At 36.9% G+C, this 24,750-nt stretch overlaps 1 protein-coding gene and 1 pseudogene across 1 annotated transcript in view; both read right to left on the bottom strand.

The window, feature by feature from the left end:
- Positions 1–5,791: 5,791 nt before the first annotated feature.
- On the bottom strand, positions 5,792–18,511 carry LOC122748857 (annotated as a pseudogene).
- A 2,560-nt stretch (positions 18,512–21,071) lies between these two features.
- Positions 21,072–24,750, bottom strand: part of AHRR (aryl-hydrocarbon receptor repressor) — a 261,401-nt gene continuing 257,722 nt past the window's right edge. The window contains exon 11 of the mRNA XM_043978783.1: positions 21,072–22,185. Coding sequence (XP_043834718.1) covers positions 21,072–22,185 — 1,114 coding nt within the window. The remainder of the gene's footprint in view (positions 22,186–24,750) is intronic.

Raw genomic sequence — 24,750 nt, 5'->3', positions numbered from 1 at the left:
TGCCAAGATTATCCCAGATGGGGTCAGGAAGAGTTGGACATGACTGAAACGACTGAACAGCAACAAGTATAGTCTTGTATCCCATCTGGATAGTGCTGCAATGAAGATGAGACACTCAAGTATTTGCTATCCCAGAGTTCAAAAGTTGGTAACATCCTTGGATATCAGGACATAGACAGGCAAGGTCCAGCAGTGCATTTGATTTCCATACTCTTGCTCTTTTGTCCCCTTCTTCTGAGATTTGATGGGCTGCTATTGCTGGAATGAGCAGTTCAAGATACGTATATTAGAAAGACTACTGACAGCTGAGAGTAATGGTTGATGAGGTAAAGTAAGCACTATATTACCTATCCTCCTGCCCCTGTTTCAGGTGTGTCATTTATGAATAAAATATTAAAGGCTACAATAATAGTATGTAATTTTTGGATTACTCTTTTCTCATTTTTTTCTTTCACATGCTCCCAAAAAAACAAATTTCAATCATCACTTATAAGATATGAAGCCTTTTCACATTTACTCCATTTACAATATCCTTAAAGCCCACAATCTCCCTCTCATAGAATTTAAGCCTTTCCTAGGAAATAGGGAGCTATAAAAAAGAAGCATGCTGTGGAAATGTAATTTTCTTCCTAACTAGAATAAACACTTATTGGTTCTAAGGGTGAGCATCAAATTCCCATACAATTCTTAACAAAGATAGAGCTGCAATAGGGTTGAGTGGTGGCAGCAGATAAACTGGTGGAGTACCCTACTTGGGTGATCAAGAATCTTGCTATGGAGAGCAGCAACACATTAAAAAAATGGTTCCCTAAACTAATTTGTGGAATTGTTTTATTAAAAATTTGCATTAGATTTCCTGTGAACCCTTGAAACTTCTAGCTTTCTACCTCTAAGCTTTCAACTTGTAAAAATCACAATTTTGAAATAAAGGAAAAAACAAAGTCTCAAGGCTAAGTAAGACTGAGTGTACTGATATTTCCTTGCACATTGAAAAATAATGAAATAGTTGATCCAACATAGATATGCAAGGATGAAATTACTTAATAGAATAGATGTTTTCCTGAAAAGTCTGTTATGAAGCAATAAATTAAATAATTTCCCCAGTGATTTACAATATAAAGTTGGAGATGTTATCACAAGTAAAATTTGGCTATGAAGATTAAATGAGTTATATTTAAGAAAGTCATGGGGGCAGCTAGGTGGCTCAGTGGATAAAGCACTGGCCCTTTATTCAGGAAGACCTGAGTTCAAATCCAACCTCAAACACTTGACACTAACTGTTTGAGTAAAGACCCAATATGAGGTAAAGTAAAAATGTGGCGGGTTGCAAAAAATCTGGCAACAGTAAAAGGTTATTATGTATACCTATTTTATATACCTATATGACTAGGGTCATGAAAAAATTTCTTTGGAGGAGAAGGAGTCCCAAGTGGAAAAAGTTTAAGAATCACTGATCTATGTTACATTTCTGTGGTACTTTATGATTAAAACAGGGTTTGTATTCTTACTTTCATTATATCCTCTTAACAATCTTGCAAGGTTGATAGTTAAGTATTATTATCTTGGTATTCTAGAGGAAGAAATGATCTTTTTTTCAATGAATATTTATTAGGTACTTGCTATATACTATGCTAAGTGTTAGACGTACACAGATAAAAAGGTTCATGAATCCACATTATATTTTCTGGGAAGATGACAAATAAGTACACTAAGTATAATACAGGGTAAGCAATGATGAAGCAAAGGAGAGATGAAAATAAAGCAACAATATCTGAGGAGGAAAAGAACACTTAAGCTGAAAATACCAAGGAGGCCTATAACCCTGAAGCTGAACCCTGAGCAGAACCCTGAAGAAAGATAAGGATATAGAAAGGTTGAGATTAGTAAGGAGCACATTCCAGGTATAGGGAAAGATCTATGTAAATACATGGAGGCAAGATATGGCATGAACTTAAGTTCAAGAAATAGCTCACAGTCCAGAACAGCTAGTACTTCGAATATTCGAACAAAGAGGATGTAAAAGGGAACAATGTGAAATAAGGTTAGAAAACTGGTTGGAGCCAGATTATAGAAGTCTTTAACTGTCTAGCTCAGGACTTTTTACTAAAGATAATAGGAAGCCACCAAAGGATTTTAGTAGAAGAGTAAATGGCCATAGCCATGCTTTAGAAATTTTATTTTCATAGCTGTGTTTGAAGGATATATTGGAAAGAAAACAGACTGGATGCAGGGAGACCATTAGGAGGTACAACAAGACCAAGACCTATCAGGATTTCCCCTCCTCCCACAACATATGTTAGAGTAGTTTCTCCCTAAAAGGCAACAAATCTGTCCTCTGAACTTGATGACCTAAGGAGGAAAAAAGAAAGGAAGACACGACTATTTCATAAGTGCCTACTATATGCCAGGCACTGGGCTAAATGATTGACAAATATTATTTTATTCTCACAATAGTCCTGAAAGAGAGCTGCTATTATTAATCTCATTTTACAGTTGAGGAAACTAAGGCAAACAGATTTTTTTTTAAAGTGATTTGCCCAGGGTCATAAAAGTGTCTAAAGCTAGATTTGAATTCAAGTCTTCCTGACTCTAGGCCTAGTCCTCTACTGAACAAACTAGCTGCCTCTTGAGTCAAGGTTCAAGTGGTACTTCCTTTGTCAAAACTTCCTGACCTTATTGATATCACCTCCTGATCATGTCAGGGCATAAAAAAAGACCATCTATATGAAGTTGAATTCTTCAAGCTTGACAGATGTCCTAAGATCATGCAAGTAACCACACCCTCCTTGCAGACTTCATGTTTCCACATGAAGAGAAGTAAGACTCAATTAACCAAAACTAAGTGCTATAATAGCCTTTTTGAATATTCTTTGTATGCTGTGGTTAAGTAAACCTTTTGTTTTAGGACTAGAGCTACTGATTAAATGCCTTGTGCAGGATCACAAATAAAAGAGCAAACACTTGAACCCTGACTCCTAGTATTTTTTCAGTCTTGATAAGCACACCTAGACATACTGGAACCAGCTCCAAAAAACTGCTGATTATTACATTTTCTGGATGAGCATTTACACTCCAGAAAATTGCACATGGGTCACTTTGTTGGTTGTGTAGACTAAAGAAAATGATGGACAAAATGCAAATTAAATTTAAAAATATGTTGTGTGTAGCAGCTAGGTAGAGCAGTGCATAAAACACTGCACCTGGAGTCGGGAAGATTCTAGTTCAAATGTGGCCTCAGATACTTACTAGCTCTGTGACCCTAGGCAAGTCACTTAAGCTGTTTATATCAGCTTCCTCATCTGTAGATTATGGATAATAGTAGCAATAGCCTTCCAGGGGTTCTGTGAGAATCAAATGGGATAATATTTGCAAAATGCTTAGCACAATCCCTGATGTACAGTAAGTGATATATATGTATGTAGATATAGATACAATATATATAAACATATATTTTACATATATGTATATATGAAAGCTATTTATAAGAGACAGTTGTTAAAGATGTACCAGCATATGCTTGCCTGATCTCATTAACATAGCGTTGGGTAAATATTTCTGTTTTCACTGAATGGGCAATCATCCTAAGAATTCACATTCTGAATCAATACATGTAATTAGTCAGTATTCTGTGAATGTGAAATACTAATTTATCTAAAATTCACTTATCATGAAACCATATCTATTGGTATAGTTTTTCCTTTTTGTTGTCTCTAATTTTTTTCAAAAAAAGAAGAGAGAGGATGGAAGTATTATGAAAGCACCTAACCTATTATCACTGATGTTCATTTTAATTTTTTTAATGTCTAGCCCCAATTTACTGAAGAGCAGTTGACATTGCATTTAGTGGCAAAACTGTCTTCTAAACATCTTAACACTTTTTCCTTCAACACTTTCTCAGTATTTAGAGACAAATTATATTCAGTGAGGTTGCCTGTGTTTTTGAGTGTGGGAAAGGGAGGGCATGAACAGATGATTTGGTGAGTTCGAAAAGTGTAATTTAGCTGTGGAATTCATTTTAAGATTCAATTTTGTAACTCAAATATTCCAAAATTTCCAGATAAAGGATAAGCTGGCTGCCCCAGCCCTAGCCCAGTGATGGTGTCTACCCATATGATTAGTGGTATACTAGAAATGGACACCTCAGAACCATTCAGAGAATAAATGGGGAGAGAGAACAATGTTGACCAGACAGTTAGGTGGCACAGTGGAGAGAGCATTGGGCTTGGAATCAGGAAGACTCAGACACTAGCTCTGTGACTCAAAGCCACTTAACCCCGTTTGTCTCAGTTCCTCTTCTGTAAAATGAGCTGGAGAAGGAAATGGCAAAGCACTCCAGTATCTTTGGCAAGAAAACTCCAAAATGAGCCAAGAATCTGAAACAGCTCAACAACATCAACAGTAGTGCTGAAGAGAGAGCAGTGAAAAAGAATTGAGTGGGCAGATAAATTAATACTTATAAGATTCAGAAGATGAACTTAAAATTATAGATATAAAAAGAAAGCATTAAGAATTCTGTGTACTATTGTGCTATAAGAAACGATGAGCAGGAGGAGTTCAGAGAAACCTGGAGGGTCTTGCGTGGGCTGATGATGAGTGAGATGAGCAGAACTAGAAGAACATTGTACACAGTAACATCAACATTGAGTGCTGATCTACTGTGATGGACTATATTCTTCTCACCAATGCAATGGCACAGAAGAGTTTCAGGGAACTCGTGATGGAAGAGGATCTCCAAATCCAGGGGAAAAAAAAAAGAACTGCGGAGTATAGATGCTAAATGAACCATACTATTTCTTTTGTTTTTGATGCTGTTGTTTTTTTTTCTATTTTGAGGTTTTCCATCATTGCTCTGATTGGATAGAATTTAGAACTCAAAAGTTTTATAAAAATGTTTATTATATTTTTAAATGGAGATAATGATACTCACACTTCTTACTTCACAGAACTATTGTAATAAAAGTATTTATTTTTTTAAAAAAGAATCCTGTGTTCTCTCTGATGTATACACAAGTAGTTAGATATTCATTAACATATTTCTTGTTTTCACAATAGATGAGTTTTCACTCCATGGTGATAGCTTGTTTTCCTTTTTTTTAAAAAAATGGTTTCTGCAGTGTCTTTTTGAATTACAAATATTCTGTTATTTTAACCTACTGAGTTTTTACAAAAGCAGCTATCTTCAAGTCAAGCAGTTTTTCTTATCATCTTTAAGCCATAAAAAGCTACACCTAAAACTGTCAAGAGGAGAAGTGTAATGTAAAACTTTGAATAATTGTTTCAAGTACAAACCAGTTCATTAAGAAACATATAAATTATGATTTTCATAGAAATAAATATAAGCTATTTTGATAGCTCAAGATAAACATATCAATATATTTTATTATAAGATAACATAATAATAATAATAAACATAACAAATATAAATCTATTATAAATCTATCAATGTCTGTACAAAGTCACAAATGTTTTATACAAAAACTTCTAAAAACAGGATCATAGGATCAAAGAGCAGAGCAGAGTAAAGATGGATTTTATACTATGTGTTTAGTGCTTTTTAAATGTGTCATATTAAATCTTTGGGGAAGAATTTTCCTATTTGTAGACACTCCTCTAAGAGTACCCAACCTTAAGAAAATATGAAACATACAGGAATGCATAAATTGAGAATAAATCTAATTGTGGAAGAAACTAAGCCTTTTCAAGGCTTTTTAGATCAAAACATACTAAATTAAATCCAGAAATCAGAGGCCAATACAAATTATTTGGCAAAGTTTCTTAATAAATCAGAACTTTAAATAGTTGAAGCAGCTATATGCAGACCCAAACGAAGTGTCTTATTATCTTCAAGAGCAAGGGCCTGAAAAACACGCAAAAGTTTAACAAGAAATTACAGATATATGCAGCAATGAATAAGAAGATGCAATTTTTAATGAAAAGAAATATTTAAAAAATAATTATTGATATGGGCTTTTACGCAAGCTTCCAGACATTCCTAAATTTCAAACTTTTGTTTTGAAATTTATAGTGTGATTTATTGTTTCCAATCTAAATCATAGATTCCAGAAAGTTCACATTGAAAGATGCCTTAGAAATCATCTGGTCCTCATTTTTAAAAGGAGGAAACTAAGACCCATATCCCTACCATCTTGTTCATGATTTCTAAAGTGAATTATTGGAGTTTTCTACAGTTGCATTATACCTGGGACTTGCCCAAAGTTTCATAGATAGTAATCCAGATTATCTTCTTTCTTTTGTATGTTATTTAGTAGTTTAGTGAGCTTCTCATCATACCATACTACCCTCATAATAGTCTGTGCTGAAAATCAAACATATTAAAATCCTCTTAATAGATTCACACTGTTCTACTTAAGGGTGAATTCAGTCACTTTTTATAATTCCTCTTTTGTATGTGTGTTGCTAAATTCTACTGATAGCCTTATTTTTTTTTACATCATCAGGGTTTCTTCTAGTATTTTATCTCCCAGCCATATAACAAATATTTTTATTCATGAAAATTTTAAAGAAAAAAATAAAAAGATCATCAAAATTGATCAACATTGAAAAAGTCTGAAAATCTATGCAATGTAACATATTCATAGATCTCCCACCTTGGCAAAGGGGAGAGGTGAAATTACTTTTTACTTCTTTTCTTTGGGGTCGTGCTTATTCTATGTAATTTTGCAGTACTTACTTTTCATTATGTTGTGGATGTTCTTTCCATTTACAGTATCATGATCAATGTGTATAGTATATTGTTTTCTTGGCTCTGCTGACTTCATACTGCCTCAGATCCTGTATATCTTTTCAGGCTTCTTTGTATTCATCATATTTGTTGTTTCTTACAACAATAATATTCCAATGTATTTATTTACCACAATTTGTTTAGTCATTCCCCAATTGATGTGCATCTACTTTGTTTTGAATTCTTTGATGCCACAAAAAGTACTGCTTTAAATATTTTAGTATATATTGAAACTTTCTTCTTGTCAATGACCTTCTCGAGGTATAAACCTTATAGTAGGATCTCTGGGACAAAGTATATGGACATTTTAGTCACTTTATTTGCATAATTCCAAATTGCTTTCCAATATAAGATTTTACTGATTCTCAGTTCCATCAATAATACATGTGTGGCTATCTTCCCACAGCTTCAACACTGACTATCCCTATCTTTTGTCATCTTTGCCAATTTACTGGGTGTGAAGTGAAACCTGTGTTGTTTTGATTTGTGTTTTTCTTATGGTTGGATGGAAGTATTCTTTCATATTGTTGTTTGCAGTTCTTATTTTGAGAATTGTTTGTTTCCATCCTTTGACCACTTAGTTATTGGGGAATGGCTTTTGAGGTGTGTGTGTGTGTGTGTGTGTGTGTGTGTGTGTGTGTGTGTGTGTAGCTGTCAATATGTATATACACAAGGAGAAATAGATGATATATATACATATATAGATAGATAAACAAAATTAATGTATCCATGACACCTAACATGTCTAGGCATCTATCTATCTGTCATCTATCTAGGTCTAAATATATTTTAGATTTAGATAAACATCTAGATAGATATCTGTTAGATATCCTAGTTATATTCATTTTATTTCTGTAGCATTCCAGTTTTATATAATCAATGTTATCTATTTTATTTTTTGTAACTTTCTCTGTCCTTTTCAGTTAAGCATATATCTCCTACCCGTAGTTATAAAAGCTTTATGATTTGCTTCTCTTTTTTTCTGCTTCTCTTTTTTATGGTATGATCTTTAATATTCAAGTCACATAAATATCCATTTTAAACTTTTGTGAAATATAGTATAAAATGCTGGCTTAAGCCTAATTTTTGCCAGACTGCTTTCCCATTTCCCCATAAGTTTTTATCAAATAGGAATTTTTCTTTTACTAAATAAATAATTTATGTTTTCTGGTTTATCAAACACTGGGATATTGAGTTCCATTGCTTCTGGTTGTTCCTTGTGTAGTCTATTCCATTGATTTACTATATATTTTAAATAATACCAAAGTCTTTTCATGACTAATGCTTTATAATATAATTGGAAGTCTGGAAATACTATTCTTCCTTCATTCTACCTCTCTTCATTATTTCCCTTGATTTACTAGATCTTTTGTTTCTCCAAATGAGTTTTGTTATTATTTTCATGGGTGCTATAAAGTATGCCTTAGATAAGTATATGGATTAGTACAGCATTGAAACTATAAATTAAATTTTGTAACATTGTAATTTTTATTATATTGGCATAGTACAGCTATGAGTACTTAATATTCCTGCAGGTATTTAAGTTGTTCTTTCTTTAAGGAGCATTTTGTAATTGAATCTATACAAGTATTTTATGTGCTTTGGTAAATTGATCCCCAGTTTTTTTGTTTTTTGGTTTTTGGGTTTTTTTTTTTTTTTGCAGGGCAGTGGGGGTTAAGTGACTTCCCCAGGGTCACACAGCTAGTAAGTATCAAGTGTCTGAGGCTGGATTTGAACTCAGGTACTCCTGAATCCAGGGCTGGTGCTTTATCCACTGCGCCACCTAGCTGCCCCAATCCCCAGTTTTTTAATGCTTTTTTGTAATTATTTCTAATGATTTCCCTTTCTGTGATCACTTCCTGGATTTTTTAAATAATTATATAGAAATGCTGTTAATATTTGTGGATTTTTTTGGTACACTGTAACTTTGCTGAAGCTATTTAATTTATTTAGAATCTTTGCTAGTAGATAAGATATTTATTAAGCATTCACTATGTACAAAGCATCATGCTAGGTGCTAGGAATACAAAGAGAAAAACAAGACAGCCTTTGCTCTCAATGACCTCACATTCTAATGGAGGAGACAACACATTTCCAATGCAGCAGCAAGTCAGATAGAAACGTCCCATTGTCCTTAGAAAGAGCAGATGGTAATGCCTCTTCTCTAATGTTATTTCCACTGATGAAATCATATGACTTTCTTATATTTAATCATTTGATAATGCCAAGGATTTTGGTGACAAGAACTATATTTTGGAACCTTTAATAGATGTGGCTGTAGCTCCACAAAGGTTGCTCTCCTGGATGGTGGCTTTCAGCACTCAGCTGGAAGTATTGTTATTACAAAAAGTTCTTGAGTTCAGGATCCTGTACCATCTCAATCAGAGAAGTGGTTGTGTTTTTACTTGCCTGGTACATGCTTTCTCTCCCTCAGAGCCCCCTGCTGCTTTAGCTAAACTGACTTGTTTGCCCTGTGAATGGCCACTGGTTGGCAGTTGATGGGTGTGTCTTCCCCTTTCTCCACAAAAACCACCTTCCCAGATGGTGGCTGATTCTCTAGAATTTTCTAAGTAAACTATCATGTCAATAACAAGTAGGGATGGTTTTATCTCCCCTTTGCCTATATTTATGCTTTTAATTTTTCTCTTGCTTTAGTGTTTTTGTTAGCACTTCTAGAATTATATCAAATAATAGTGGGGAGAGAGGGTAAATTGCTAATTACTATATGGAATTATTAAATGGGTCAGACAAACCTGATTCTTTGGGTACTTGCCAAGAAAAACCATAATGGCATCAGGAAATAATGCTTTAATCACACTTTAATAAGAAACAGAGGGTACCAGGGCAAATAGCACAGAAAGTACAGAGACAAATGGTGTGTGGAGGGATGCAAAGGCAGATGGCATGGGGATGGGGATGAGGATGGGGTGGTAGAGGAAGGCAGGCAGCCTGGGGGAGAAAATGGGGAAGGGGAAGAGGCACAGAAATTCATTCATGTAACCTTGTATTAGAATTGGGAGCACTCAGCAGCATGGACTCAGACAGATTGAAGGCAGGAAGCAGGAGGGTAGGAATTTAGGGTCTTATTTTTATAGGATGTGGGTATGCTACCTTGGGGTTATTTCATTAACTTACCCATATCATCTCAAAATTGTCAGCAATGTTTGGTATTCCTCTGGCCTTACTGTGGATGTCTTAGGTTACTGATCTTAGAACTAAAAAGTCCTGACAGCAAGGCCCAGCTGGCTTCCCCTGATTTAGTGTATAGTCTCAGGATATGATCTTTAGTTATTATAAGATACAGTTTGTACATTATGCTCCTGTGAGCTATGGAAAATCTGCAAGTAAGACTTCTAGGTTCCCCTTTGCAATCTTATTTCCTGCTATTGTTACCTTATCCTGACTACTTGTAAACTTACTATACTAACTAGAAAGGAGAGGTGGTAGTCAGGGGAATTAGAACAAGATACAATTTTAACACGCTGGCAATCCTTGCTTTACTCCCGTAATTGTTGGGAAAGCTTCTAGTGTATCCCCTTTGTATATGATGTTTACTTCTGGTTTTATAAATTATATATATATATATATAGTGGGGCAGTGAAGGTTAAGTGACTTGCCCAAGGTCACACAGCTAGTGTCAAGTATCTGAGGCTGGATTTGAACTCCGGTCCGCCTGAATCCAGGGCCAGTGCCACCTAGCTGCCCCTATAAATTATATTTTTAAAAGATCCCCCTAAGCCTTTACTTAGGTTTTGGTTTGTTTTAGTGTGAATGATTGTGGTACTTTCTCAAAGACTTTTTCTACACCTTTTGAGATAATCATGTGGGTTTAGATGTTTTTGTTTTTAATATAATTATGTTTATTGTTTTCTTAATGTTCAACCTGGTATAAACATAAATTGATATATGTATATATAGTATATATTGGTATATATGTATAAATATATAGTACAAATATATAAACATTATATATATTTACATACACATACATACCTACCTACATAAATCCTAGTATAAATACAACTTGGCTATAATGATTTATTAGAAGAATTGATACCGTCTATTGAACAAGATTTTACTTAAATTTTTTGAATCAATATTCATTAAAGATATTGGTCTATAGTTCTATGCTTTATCCTTCTCTGATTTAGGTATCAGAACTATATTTTCAGCCCACACAAAATTCTACCCCCTCATTTTCTCCAAACTTTGCTCCCAGTAGTGCTTCATGGCTACTGCAGAGATCTGTCCTCTTGGGCAGTGACTTTATAAGAGTCCCAATCCCCCCTTTCATTTTTGGTGGGAAAGATTAAGATGCACAGGATTATTAGGCATGCATGGGATATAATTGGTACCACAGAGCTCATTACAGTATCTCTCCCTACAAACCTATCCCTTTTCTGAACTTCCATATGTCTGTGAAGACTACCACTGTGCTTCTAGTTTTCCTGGCCCTCAATACCAGTCATTCTTGAGTCATCACTCAAATAAAACTGCTCTCTTTAAAGTTACCAATGGTATATTTTTGTTTTGTTTTTTAAAGGATTTTTAAAAAAAACTTATAGAAGACCTTTGGGCATATCATTCCAAGTGTTACTGAATCCTGTTCTGTAGTGGGGAGTGACTGAGGCATACTATACTGTTTGTTCCAGCTTCCTACCCTTCTGCTCTGAGATGGGGGTGGTAAAAAGAATCTCATCCTTGGGCTCTATGATCCTCATATCATCAGGTAGGGGTTTCTTGGGGCCAATCTTGCCACTTGGTTACTAGGGCAACATGATTTTTTACTTTAAAGCCTGTCTGAGGAGGATGTGAAGCACGGCAATGTCAATATAGTAGCATACAGAGCCATCCACAAACTTCATGGACTTAGACCTGGTCTCTGGCAGAAACCACCACCTTGCATCCTTTCACCATACTCTCCATAAAGAAGCTGAGGATGCCACAGGAAGATCTGTGCAGAGACCTCCCAGAAGCTTCTAAAGCAGGATTTTGCTTGGCAATAGTACAGAGACCTCTAGTGGCCATTTTCTCAGCACACAGCTCTAAACCTTCTTCAAGGAAGTCAAACTTCAGAACTACAGCTGTCGGTTCACCCATCTGGTAACCTTTCTCAAAGGGCACGTTCTGAGTCCTACCAACCAAGATGATTTCCATCATGATTGGGGTGACTCACAGCTCCGCCCCAGAACAGCCATCCTTAGCCAGTTCCCTAGTGAGAAACTCATTCACTTTGACTTTGAAGAACTTCCTCCTCTTGGAGTTGTGTGTACCACCATTTGCACCAAAGGGTAAGAGAGATTTGAGCAGAGGAAGTAATTATAAAGCCCAGGAGGAGAATACCAATGACGTCTCTTTTTTGTTTTTTTGTTTTTTTGCGGGGCAATGGGGGTTATGTGACTTGCCCAGGGTCACAGAGCTAGTAAGTGTCAAGTGTCTGAGGCTGGATTTGAACTCAGGTACTCCTGAATCCAGGGCCGGTATCCACTGTGCCACCTAGCTGCCCCAACCAATGATGTCTTAATAGTAAATTCTGATGCATTTTTCTCAATTCTGATCCTTCTTTTGACCACCTTCTCCTCTGGGATCTTTCATTGACCACAAAATAAGCTTGTATTTATGAAAAACTAACACATGGCCACCTTAGCAACATAATTTTCTAACCTATTTTTTAACATCTTCCAAATGAAGGCTTTTGGTGAGTTTTGAACCCACTTATGAAAAAAATACAAAAATGCATCACCTTCCAATTAGCTTACAAGAACAACTGATTCACACTAAGGAGGATGAAGATTTACAAACCCAATTTCAACAAAATCCTTTCCACAATTGGTAGATGGGACTGAAAAATGTGTACCATGATTTGGTATGTACTCAGTGACAAGCTTCTTTCATTTGGTCCAAAATATCTTTGTGAGATATCTTTTTCAGCTATGACAATTATTAAAACTAAGTATGAAAATAAAGTGAAACTAGATCTCCTGAATTGCTGCAGGACAATAATTTTTACCAAGATTTTAAAGAGAATGATGAAGCACAAACCCCACTACTTTCAATATATTAATAACACTCATTAATATGATATTATATTCTTAACAAGACAGGAAATGGATTTTTAATCCTTCATAAAAATTTAAATTATTTCATCTTAATTTCTATTTTTTGTTTTATAATGTTCATAATTATTAATATGCATGCATAGCATTCATTCATAACTAAGGAAATATACATATTGAGGTTATATTCAAACTTTTTTTTACTAATAAGAGTTTATTAATAAGAGTTTCAAAAAGTTTGAATACAACCTCAACATATACATTTCCTTAGCAGAGGGGACTGTTCAAAGGAGACCTCCCTCTGCTGTCTTTAGAGCAAGCCCTGTGTTCTTAATCTGGGGTCCGTGAACTTGGTTTCTAAAATATATATTTTTTGATAACTCTATTTCAGTATCAATCAATAAACATTTATTAAGCACCTATTGAGTGCCAGGAACTGTGCAAAGCGCAAGGGATGCAAAAAAAGCCAAAATACAGTCCCTGCCCTCAAGATAAACTGCAAACATATATAGCAAGCCTGCAGCTATGCAGGATAAATAGGAAATTAACAGAGGGAAGGTGGTTTCCTTTGCAATCCTATGTATTTTATTTTATGCGCTTAAAAACAATATATTGGGGCAGCTAGGTGGCATAGTGGATAAAGCACTGGCCTTGGATTCAGGAGTACCTGAGTTCAAATCCGGCCTCAGACACTTGACTTACTAGCTGTGTGACCCTGGGCAAGTCACTTAACCCCCATTGCCCCGCAAAAAAACAAACAAACAAACAAACAAAAAAACCAAAAAACCCCAATATATTTTGAGGAGTTCATAGGCTTCGCCAGACTGCTGGGAATCCCTGTTTTCCAATGTGTCCTCATCCCTTGTCCTGCCCTCCCCGTCACTCCGCTCTGCCCCCCTCCACATCTCTTGCTCACCACGACTCTATTGAGTTTTCCTGTTGATCATGTTTTGTTGGCATTATTCAATGAGTTACTCCATTATTTTATTTCTGGTGACTCCCCAGGTGTAGAAGTAGCATCTGTACTACATGAGGGCTCAAAATGACTTCATATTTTCATTCTTCTGTATTGAACCAAAGCAGAATGTGATGCAGAGGGAAGGGAATGAGAATTTATATAGCACCTACTACATGTCAGCACCTGGTACAAGTGCTTTACAAATATTTCCTTTAATCCTCACAACAACCCTGCCAGGAAGATGCTCTTATTATCCCTATTTTATAGTTGAGGCAAACAGGGATCGCATAGGGTCACACAGCTAGTAAATGTCCCAGGTTGGATTTGAACCCAGGTCTTCCTGACTCCAAGGCCAGCACTCTATCCAGTTTGCCACCTAGCTTCCTTAGGGTAGAGTGGGAAGTTTCCGTTATATATTGTTTTGTATTTTAGTAACTTGGGTGTCATAGTGCCCATCCCCTACTAGATGTGAGTTGCATATGGACAGGTGCTGTGTCTTATTTAGACTTTATATCTCACCTAGCAGAGTGCTCGGAATATTTCCTTCCTACCTTTCCCCTGTTTCAATGCTTTTCCTAGGCCACTTGTTATATACAGAAGGTTGGGTTAAGCAAGATAGACTACAGGGCTGGATTGGAGTGTTTGGGGAAGAATGGCAGTTGAAACAAAAGGAATTTTAAAAATTCAGACATCATATTGTAGTTTTATTGCCTAATCAAAGGCTATATATAAAGGACAGAATATATTTTCTTGGTAAAAGCTAAGAAGCTAGTAGGAATCCAGTAAAATCAATATTTTTTTCATAGCTTCCATATATGTCCTTTCCTTTTCATTCTCCCACTACCACTACCTTCTTAGTCAAGGATTCTTTCACCTCATGACTAGATAACCAGAATAGTTTAGTTGGACTCTTTGCCTCCACTTTTGCCCCACAAAACTACACTATGCACCACAACCAGATTTAATATTGCTAAATAGCAACTTTGTAATGTTACTCCTCTGCTGATAAAACTCTGACTTCCTTTTGTTGACAAAATTAAATCTTAATTTCTCAGTTTGGCATTCAAAGAATTCTGTATCCGTGCCCCCCTCCACTGCCTATCTAGAATTTTCTACCACTATTCAGATCTACTTTAGTCAATCTAGTCTCATTGTCTGTCAAAAGTCTCTATTTTTGCTTTTCATCCTGGCATGCTTCCCCCAACACTGCCCATCCAAATCCTTTAGCATCCGTCTCAAATCCCACGTCTCCTGCCTTGACCTCTACAAGTGGCAAATCTCCCCTCCTCTGAATACTTATAGCCTATAACATTTATTTTGATACTTAATCATATACTGTCATATATTGTAACTCAAGAGGTGAATAGCCCAAAATCATATAGGTAGAAAATGAAAGAATCAGGCTTGAAATCTAGGATCTCTAATTATAAATGCACAGCTTTTTCCAGTCTACCATTCCTGGTGAATTGTCGAGAATCACCTTCTTCAATCTAATACCAAGTACTCTAACTATGAGAACTTAGGGATTTAGGATTTTTATAGTATTTAGTCTGTAGGAAATCTACCCACTTAGGTCTATATTCCTCTAAGCCCTGTTTTAAACACAAAGGCAAAAGAAGAACTGAGGCAAATATCCAGCTGATTGTGTTCAATAACAATGGAAAGGGCACTGCATTTGGAGTCATACTGCCAAGGTTTCAATCCCACCTCTGCTGGTCACTACCTGTGTAACCCTGGCCAAGTACCTTCAGCCCTTTGCAACAATCCTTTCACTTTGTAAATGATGAAACTAAGTTGGCTATATATTAAGTAACTTACCTGCAGTCACACAGGTCAGGGAGATACATAAGTGGGAGCATGAACTTCTGCCATTAATCCTTCCATGGCACTAATGCCACATTAATGTAACTCTAGAGAGTAGGAACCATAACAACAATTTAAGAATTTTCAATGAATTTTCACACTCATTATATCATGCAAACTCACAGCTACCCTGTGAACTTGTTAGGGTAAGTATTAATATCCCTATAATAAAGCTGAGGAAACAGGTTCCAAGAAAGTAGGTGGTTTGTCCAAAGTAATTTGACTAGGTGACAGCTAAAGAACTAAGCTCCCTTAACTTCTCACCCCATGCCCTTTCCATTGCATTAAACTTACCATTGGTCCTAAAACCAAAATTCTCCTTCCCTGGATTACCTGTGAAGACAACGTTCTATGGGCAATGACTGCGAAATTGCAGAGTAGAACGACAAGTTTCTTTTTTTTTTTAATTTCAGAATTATGGAAATGGAGAAACCATCTGGGTCTAAGTTCATTTTTTAATATTTTGATGACTGTATTTTTCTCTCTCTCTTTTGGGTGGGGTAATGAGGGTTAAATGACTTGCCCAGGGTCACACAGCTAGTGTCAAGTGTCTGAGGCCAGATTTGAACTCATGTCTTCCTGAATCCAGGGCAGGTGTTTTATCCACCGTGCCACCTAGCTGCCCCCTGATAACTGTATTTCAATAAAACCCATTTCCCTTCTAATCCCATGTGATTTTATGTATTTAAAATCATTCTGAGGTTTCATTTGACTGACAAAGAAGTCCATGACACACAAATGGTAAGAAACCCTGCTCTACTTTCTACACTATTCCTGAGAAGTGGTCATCCAGCCCTCACTATACCTCCTGTGATAAAGAAAGCATTAACCCCACTGGCAGCCCATCCCTTTTACCAACAGCTCCAATTTTCAGTTGCCTCTCTGCAACTTCAATCCACTATTCCTAGTTCTGCCTTCTAGGGCCAAATAGAATCCTTTCCACATACAGCCCTTCAAATATCTGAAGACAGCTAGCATGTCATCACCAAGTCTTCTCTCCTCCAGACTAAATGGCCCCAGATGCTTCCACATATGGCCTAGTCTCTAGGGCCTTTACTGCTCTGCTCCCACCCCTATGAGTTCCGAGCTCATCAATGTCCTCAGTGACAGTATTTCTGAAGTTACTACATATGCTATTTGGTACTTTGAGGCTATTTTGGTCTTTCAATCACTCAACAAACACTTTAAAAGAAACTAAATAGATCTTTTTAGAAAATTATTTATATATTTCCATTTTAGGTAAACATATTAACAAAAGCTTTATTTTACATTGGCATTAAGAATTCAATGCAAATCAGTCTCAGAAATACAATTGAAAGCTTTCTAAAAGCGGTGGAAAATACTACAAAAAAGTTACATAATAGTGCACCAGTTTTTTTTTTTAACTTGAGCAATAAACAGCCTTTATCATGAAACTTTTCCTTCTAGAAGAAAATGCTAAAATATAAAATACACATGTCATTGATCTCCCTTCTTCACCCCATTTCCTCATTACTATTACAATGGATTATAATTTTTTCAGACATGTATTGTAAAAATGATATTAAACAGAAAAAGACAAACCTGAAATTGGTACCACAGAAAACACATTTTTTGAAAGTGGAAATGACTGATTTTTCATCTTCTAGACTCCATTTTCAAAGCTAGGCTGTAGTACAAAGAACAAAGTGCTTATGCTGAAAATGTCAGCTCCCTTGAGGCTGGCTTTTCTCAATGAGCATCTTGTTTGGTTGCCCTGGCTAAGAGGGCTGATTATTACCTAGGCTGCAGAAACATGTGTTTCATTCAACAGCAGAACTTGTTCCGGGGATAAGATTTCAGATGTTTTCAAGTACCTTGTTGCTGCCTGAAAATCTGAAATGGATTTTCTGAAAATAGTTCATTTTTTCCCGAAGTACAGCATGTTGTTGTTCATGTTACTCCTAAGTATTCCAAAACACTAATAATATTTTGTACTTATGTAGAACTTTTTAGCTTTTCAAAGAACTATCACATCTGTTAGCTCATTTATGCCAGTTTACAAAACTATCAAGGAAGAGGCTTGTAGCCTTACATTTCAGGTACAATAGATAAATAATGTAAGAACGGTGGCAATCAGGAACAAGGAGAGGAAAATCCAGGCAGGAGGCAAATGTAGGAAATTCAAGTTCAAATACCAGTTTGGTGTTTTTTTTTTTGGCAAGGCAATTGGGGTTAAGTGACTTGCCCAGGGTCACACAGCTAGTAAGTGTTAAGTGTCTGAGGCCGGATTTGAACTTAGGTCCTCCTGACTCCAGGGCCGGTGCTCTATCCACTGCGCCACCTAGCTGCCCCCAAATACCATTTTTAAAAGAAAGTTCAGTTATGATTAGGACCTATCCAACTAGATTTTCCAAACATCAGGAACTAAGGTTTTTAGACAAAAGAAGGAAAGTCGGAACCCAAGATCATAGAATCTTTTGAGCTGGAAGGAACCTTGGGGACCATATAGTCTACATCAAGGAAGAATGCCTCCCTCATAAATGATTATCCAACCTTCATGTGAAGCCTCAATAATGAAAGCAAAACTACTACCTCTAGGTACCTCCTACTGCACTTTTGGACAGCTCTACTGGTAAGAAAGGTTTTCAAGCCTGAAATGTAGTCTCTGCCACTTGCACCCAATGCTCCTAGTTTTGCCCCTGGGCAACTGTGCCTATACTCTAGCCTTTAGATTTGGGGGGCTGAAGCTCTCCAAGAGACACTAATATATGTTTTGTAATCAAAATAAAGAGATAGTTATAGGGATGCAGGACTGGCTCTAGGTAAAATTTTGGAGTAGGAGAAGTTTCTTTTTCCCTTTTCTGTATTCCTCTATAACTAAACCTTCACTTTAGCATCTTCCTCCCTTTTCCCAGGTACCCAGTACTCCATGGCTGCCTTGGTCTGTGAGATACAAAGGAAAGTAATATGATCTATACATTAAAATCAAGATGGTAGGGATTTTCTGTGCTACTTCTCCTAGGATCATTTTCTTTTGAAAATACCAAAGGGAAAGGATAAGATCCAACAGAAAGGAGTGAGTTACAAGTGATGTTAACTCAAGCAACTGTAGAGGCTCATGGTAGAGAGCCTTCCCTCAATGCACACTCAAATTATACTATTATACTCTATCATAAGGTTGACCTTGGGGACCTGATTCATCAAAACTTCAAGGGCTGCGGTAGGAAGATCTGCCAAAAGGCCTTTGGTGAACAAGAACCAATAGAACTCACAGCTTCTGTTGTCCTACAATCTGGTATCAGAGAAGATGTGAGAAAAGCTCACTATGAACACTAGTAACAAGGGAAAGCAATTCTGTCATAGCCTGCATCCCTGAGTGAAGTTTAATGCTCCCAGTGAAGGGAAAACTGCAGTGTAAAAAGGGGATTGTGATACAGTGGAAAATGTACTGGATTTGGACTCACAGAACCTGGGTCAAAATCTGGGTTGGGCTACATGATCATTAAAGTCTTTTCAAATTCAAGATCTCTGATCCTATGATCTGGGAATGGGAGGGGGCCAGGGCCATGAGAGTCTACCATACCATTAAAGCTCATGAAGTCAGCCTATGGGTCTGATTTAGAAAACCAAGGAGAGGCAGGGGGCAATTTTCAAAAAAATGATGATAGAAGATACATTCAGATAAAAATCTTCAACATCAGAATGGTTACCAAGCACTAAAATAATCTGAGGGAGCAAAAGAAAAATGGATAGAAGCTGATTTGGATTTAATTGGCATTTTAGAGCAAAAATTCCCCTGCCCTGATTTTGAAACTTGCCCCAGTTCCAGTTACCTCAAGGGGGTATTTTGCAATTCTCAAAATAAAATTAATCATAAAAATGCTATATGCTCTACATTTTTATGAAGAGGCAGTTTTGCAGGCTCAAGAATAGGGTGTTACAATTATATAAAGATAGGCAATTCAGACCCTAATAGAAGAGTGAACAAGAGAAACAAAAGACTCAAGACATGCAAACATCACTTTTTTTGGTTTTTCCTTCATATTCATGCTGAATAGTCTCCATCTTTGTTTTTTCACATATTAGGTCTAACTACCCTGAATTACAGGGTGTCAGAGGTCTTTGGCATGCACTCTGAACTCGAGAGAAAATATGAACCCTGGGAAGAATCTTGTAGTACTGAAAAAATCAGCATGCCACCCCATGGATTGCACTAACCTATCCCATCACTAATGGCCCTTCTTTGGATTAGGATTGGAATCCTAAAGGATTAGACTATTCAGACCTGTAGTAATTTCATCCATGTAAGGAACTCTCTCCACTGATGCAAATCTACTATTTACTTGTAACTGACACTCTTGGGGGGCAACACAAAGATTTAAATGGCTTGCCCAAAGTTGTACTGGCATTATGTGTCGGGGGTAGGACTCAAACCCAGGTCTTCCTGACTCTAAGGCCAGTCTTCTCTCCACTATGCTGTGCCACAGGTCTACATTTTTATTATTCTGTAACAGATTCTACTGTGAAACATGATAAAATATATTTCCCCTCAAACTCTATTATGAATAAGAACAAGAGTACCTTATTCTTTCACACCTCTTTAAGCTATCCACTAAAAGCCCTTGATAGATTTCTTGAAACAACATTTAGTCTTGGCTGTCTTATTACATTCCACATAAGCTTTCAACAATCAGCCATCTTGTGGTGACTGTGTATCAAAAAGGAAGGTAGTGTTATGACTCATTAACACTTTTTTGCCTAATACTGATCCTTCTGAATATCACAAATCACTTCCAGGAATAGAGCTCAAAGTTATTTTAAAATACAATAAACTGTCCTTCAAGGCCTCACCGCCCGGTTAGTCCTATCTTTCCAAGTCTTTTGCTTCTCTTTGTGCCCACCTTTTCTTGGTGCTTACTTGGTATTGCTACCAGGGGGATAGCCAGAGAAAACAAAAAGAAACAGAATCAGTGAACTCAAAGAAATGTTATTAGGAAAAGGTCGGTATGGAAAGAGTTCAAATCCACTGACTAAAAGTATTTGAGTTTTCCATGTTGCCACTGTCCAATAATCATAGGTAACTGAGAAGTGGCTTTTTTGTTTGTATATAGAAGAAAACATGGCCATTCAGAAGAGATCCAGCTCTCTATCTTTTAGCACTAGTTCTAATACTTCAAAGAAAACACGGATATATATTTTGTACTTAAGACCACACAGATTTAAGCATTCTTAATACCTGGCATTCTGATATGAAACAGAACTGAAATCGTGCAACACTGCAAAGAAGACCACATTTTAAAAATGGCTTCAAACATAATATGACAACCTAAGTGTGTCATATCAAGGAAATTCATTCTTTGGCAGGCCTCCAAACTCAGAACAAACGTTTCAAGCCAACCCATGAGTTGGAGGGAATACATTTGAAAATGTTGGACACCACTTTGAAAAATAGGCACAGCTTTTTAAAAACATGTTAGAAATGGCTACGAGACTATTGTAAGAATGTGCATTCTGTAGCTTTATGAGGCATCAGGGTTGATAAGGCATTTTTAGGAAAAATCACTTGAACACCACTCTGGCCATGACCAGCCCATGGAGGAGAATCCAAAGGTTCACGCTTGATCATCTGGACCATTCCAGGAGCTTTAAAATCACACTGTAGCTTATAAGGCTGGTGCTCAGTATGTCCCTTCATATTTGTTGAGCTGGGACTGTACAAGTGGTTGTAGTATTCTGTATCTTGTAGGCCATGCATGCGTTCCAGATAGGCACAGTTTGGTGGGTAAAATGATGCAATCTCTTTACCGGATCTACTGATGGCTCTATTGTTGGGATGGGTGCTCACAACACACTGTCCATGGTGAGGGGGATATGCATAATGCTTGGGGTTTTCACAAGGAGACAAGTGCTCGCTGAAATCTGGTTCTGTTTTAAAATGCACCCTGTTAGGGAAACCAATAAGATGTCTCTTGACCATACTGTTTTCCCCTAGCCACACCTGGTTTTGTGAAATGGGGTAGCCATCGATTCCATTATCAGAATCAGAATCATTTTCCATTTTGATGGGTATATCTAAAGGTAACATTTGATTGTATAGAGTTTCTGGGGGTATTAATGCACTTTGCAATTTAACATTTTCTGAAGCATAGCTCCCCATAGCAAGATGCTGAAAGCCTGGACAGGATTGGCAATTTTCCATCCCACCTTGATGGGGATGGCAACTGGTCGGAGGGTTTAAATGACTTTGATCTCCATTATAGAAAGGCCTGATTATTCGGTTGGGGTAGGCACTTATGGGTGAATTCATAGGTTGAGAACTGGATGAACTTCTGAAGGTAGAAATACTGTTTGTATTACATGTGTTTTGGACACCTGGATAGGGCATGCAAGAACTTAGGGCCTCTTCTTGTAAAAAACATTTGTCAGTTTTATTTGGCTCAAACTTCAGTTTCACACCATCCTGATCATGTTTTTCTGCTGTCCAATTCAGATGCTTCATGGGTCCCAGTGTTTCGATGGAACAATTATACATTAGAGCTTCTCTTCGTCCTTTCCCACTGGTTGTGCTGCCTGGCATCTTCAGATGTTCTTCCTCTTCCCTATTGCTAATAATAGAAAGAAATGAGTCATTAGATGATAGAAAGGAATTCAGTTGATGCTGTTCATTTTATTTTGTTTTATTTTATTTTTTTTAGTGAGGCAATTGGGGTTGAGTGACTTGCCAAGGGTCACACAGCTAGTAAGTGTCAAGTGTCTGAGGCTGGATTTGAACTCAGGTCCTCCTGACTCCAGGGCCAGTACTCTATCAACTGCACCACCTAGCAGCCCCCGTGCTGTTCATTTTAAAACTGTCTTTAAATGCAGATCTCAAAAAACAAGCAAGAAAGTTTCCTACAATTGTCCCCAATGCCAATAAATCAATCAGTGGGAGTTTATCTAGTACCTATTTTGTTTTATGCACTATGGGATCTAAAAGAAATGTAAGATATAGCACTTGCCCACAAAGAACTTACAGTCAAATTAGGGATAAGACATTATGACATGCACAAATGAAACAATTTATAAATAAGACACCATTTTCTATAAAAACTTTTTAAAAACATTCTGAATCTGTGATTTCACTGATGTAGGGAATGTCCAGGAATGGAAAATCCCTCTGCACTATACCCTGGCAACTCTTCTGTAAACTTACAGTTTTGGAGAGTTTCCTAAGACACTACCTGGAAAGAGTAACCCAATGGAGAGATGAAATGAGTTGTCTTTCACACAGCTTTTCAATGTCAGAGGCAAGATCTGAGCTCGGTCTTCCTGCCTCCAAGGTCAGTGCACTATCCATTGGGCAATATTACTTAACATAACAGCATTATATAGTAATGTAATTAGGTGTTAAACTATATGCTTTCTTCATATTATATTTCATTAACTTCCCATTTGAAAAGTAACCATGTCTTCTAAGGTTAACTTCCTTCTACTCTGTATATATCATCTATATGCCTATTTATTTACTTGTTGAGTTTTTGCCTTTCTTTGCATTTCTAGTACTTAGCATAACTCCTCCTACATAATTAGCACTTAATAAATACTTGTTGATCGATTACAAAGTTGGACCCAGTATTTCTAATGCTTTGTATGTAGCAGAAGCTCTTGTTGAATCACTGATTTTGAAATCAATCAATAGCAAATGTTCATCCTGGCAAATGCTGGAACTAGATATGATAACAATTCCATCACCATGAACAAATTGCATATTTTCATATCATCAAACTGGCTGAAAAATAGCACATTCCAACTGGTATAAAAACATTCTGTGTGCTGCTAAAATGGGTAGTGATCCCTTTGGGGTCATGTTTGAATGATTAGTCAAAAATATGAACAAGGAAAAATGAGACTGGATAAGAAAAAGATACGTGGAGATACTTAAACTTTACAGGCAAACAACATAGAAAGGCAGTATGAACATTCTAAGTAGATGTTGTGTATCAAAGTGTTGAGCCCCACAATAATTACAAAAATTTCAACCTCAATAATGTAAATAAGTGACTTTCCTTTTTGTGTGTTTAGGTATTTTCATGCTTGTACATATTAGTTGATAATACAGTAATCTAAGACACAGGATTAAAATTTTGTGATAGTGATAAATTAGAAATCAAATTAATATACACACATGAAAGTGCACAATTAATAATTATGAAAATCATGTTTTACAACTTTGATAAAATTGAATGTTCTATGATGGAAAGAGTAGAACACTGGGAAAGACCACACTATGTTTGGGCATAGTGAATGTCCTTGGCCCGAAGTCTTTGCTACATCTGCCACATTTGATTTTCTTATCTATTTCCTGTGGGGAAGTCATTGGAAAAATGAAAGTCAATGTGAAAAATTTTCATAGAATCAAATCGACTGGAAAGAATCTATTTTCTAAGTAGAGAAGTATGTAAACAGCAGTCAATAGAAATGTATTAAGTACCCACTATGTGCCAGGCACCATGCTAAATGTTAGGGATAAAAGAGACCTTGCTCTCAAGGAGCTCACATTCTGATGGGAAAGAAGATAGGCAAACAATTATGTGATAACAAGATAAATGAAGGAGAAACTGGAGATAATCAACCTAGGGAAGACACTTGGATTAAGAGGATTATGGAAAGGCTATATGGGACTTTATCTGGGTTTAAAGGTAGCCAGGAGGCAGGGACCAGGAGGAGCACAGACCAAGTACAAAGACAATCAGTGAAAATGCCTGGTGTCAGGAGATGGAACATCTTATTGGAGGAACAGTCAGGAAACTAGTGTCCCTAAATATACGGGGAGGTGGGAGCGAGCACAAGCAGACTAAAAAGGGGCAGGGCAGGTTTGAACTCCAAAGTATTTCATCATTGATTTTGGAGGCAGAGAGGGAGCTACCAGAGTTTCCTCAGTGGGGAGGGAAGGTGACATGACTGGACCTATGTTTTGGGAAGATCACTTTGACAGCTGAGTGACAAACGGATGGGAGTGGTGAGACTTGCAACAAGTAGATCCACCAGCAAGTTCTTGAAATAATCCAGGTATTATGTGATGAGGGCCTGTGCCAGGGTGGATACAGTGTCAGAGGAGAGAAAGGAGCACATGTGAGAGATGTTACAGTGATGAGCTCAGTTTAGTTTAGATATCCAAAGATCATCCAGTT

Source organism: Dromiciops gliroides, chromosome 1 (genome assembly GCF_019393635.1).
Source record: "Dromiciops gliroides isolate mDroGli1 chromosome 1, mDroGli1.pri, whole genome shotgun sequence".
In the NCBI taxonomy this organism is placed as follows: Eukaryota; Metazoa; Chordata; class Mammalia; order Microbiotheria; family Microbiotheriidae; genus Dromiciops; species Dromiciops gliroides.
The sequence above is the reverse complement of the archived record's forward strand: the minus strand, read 5'-3'. Positions and strand labels throughout refer to the sequence as shown.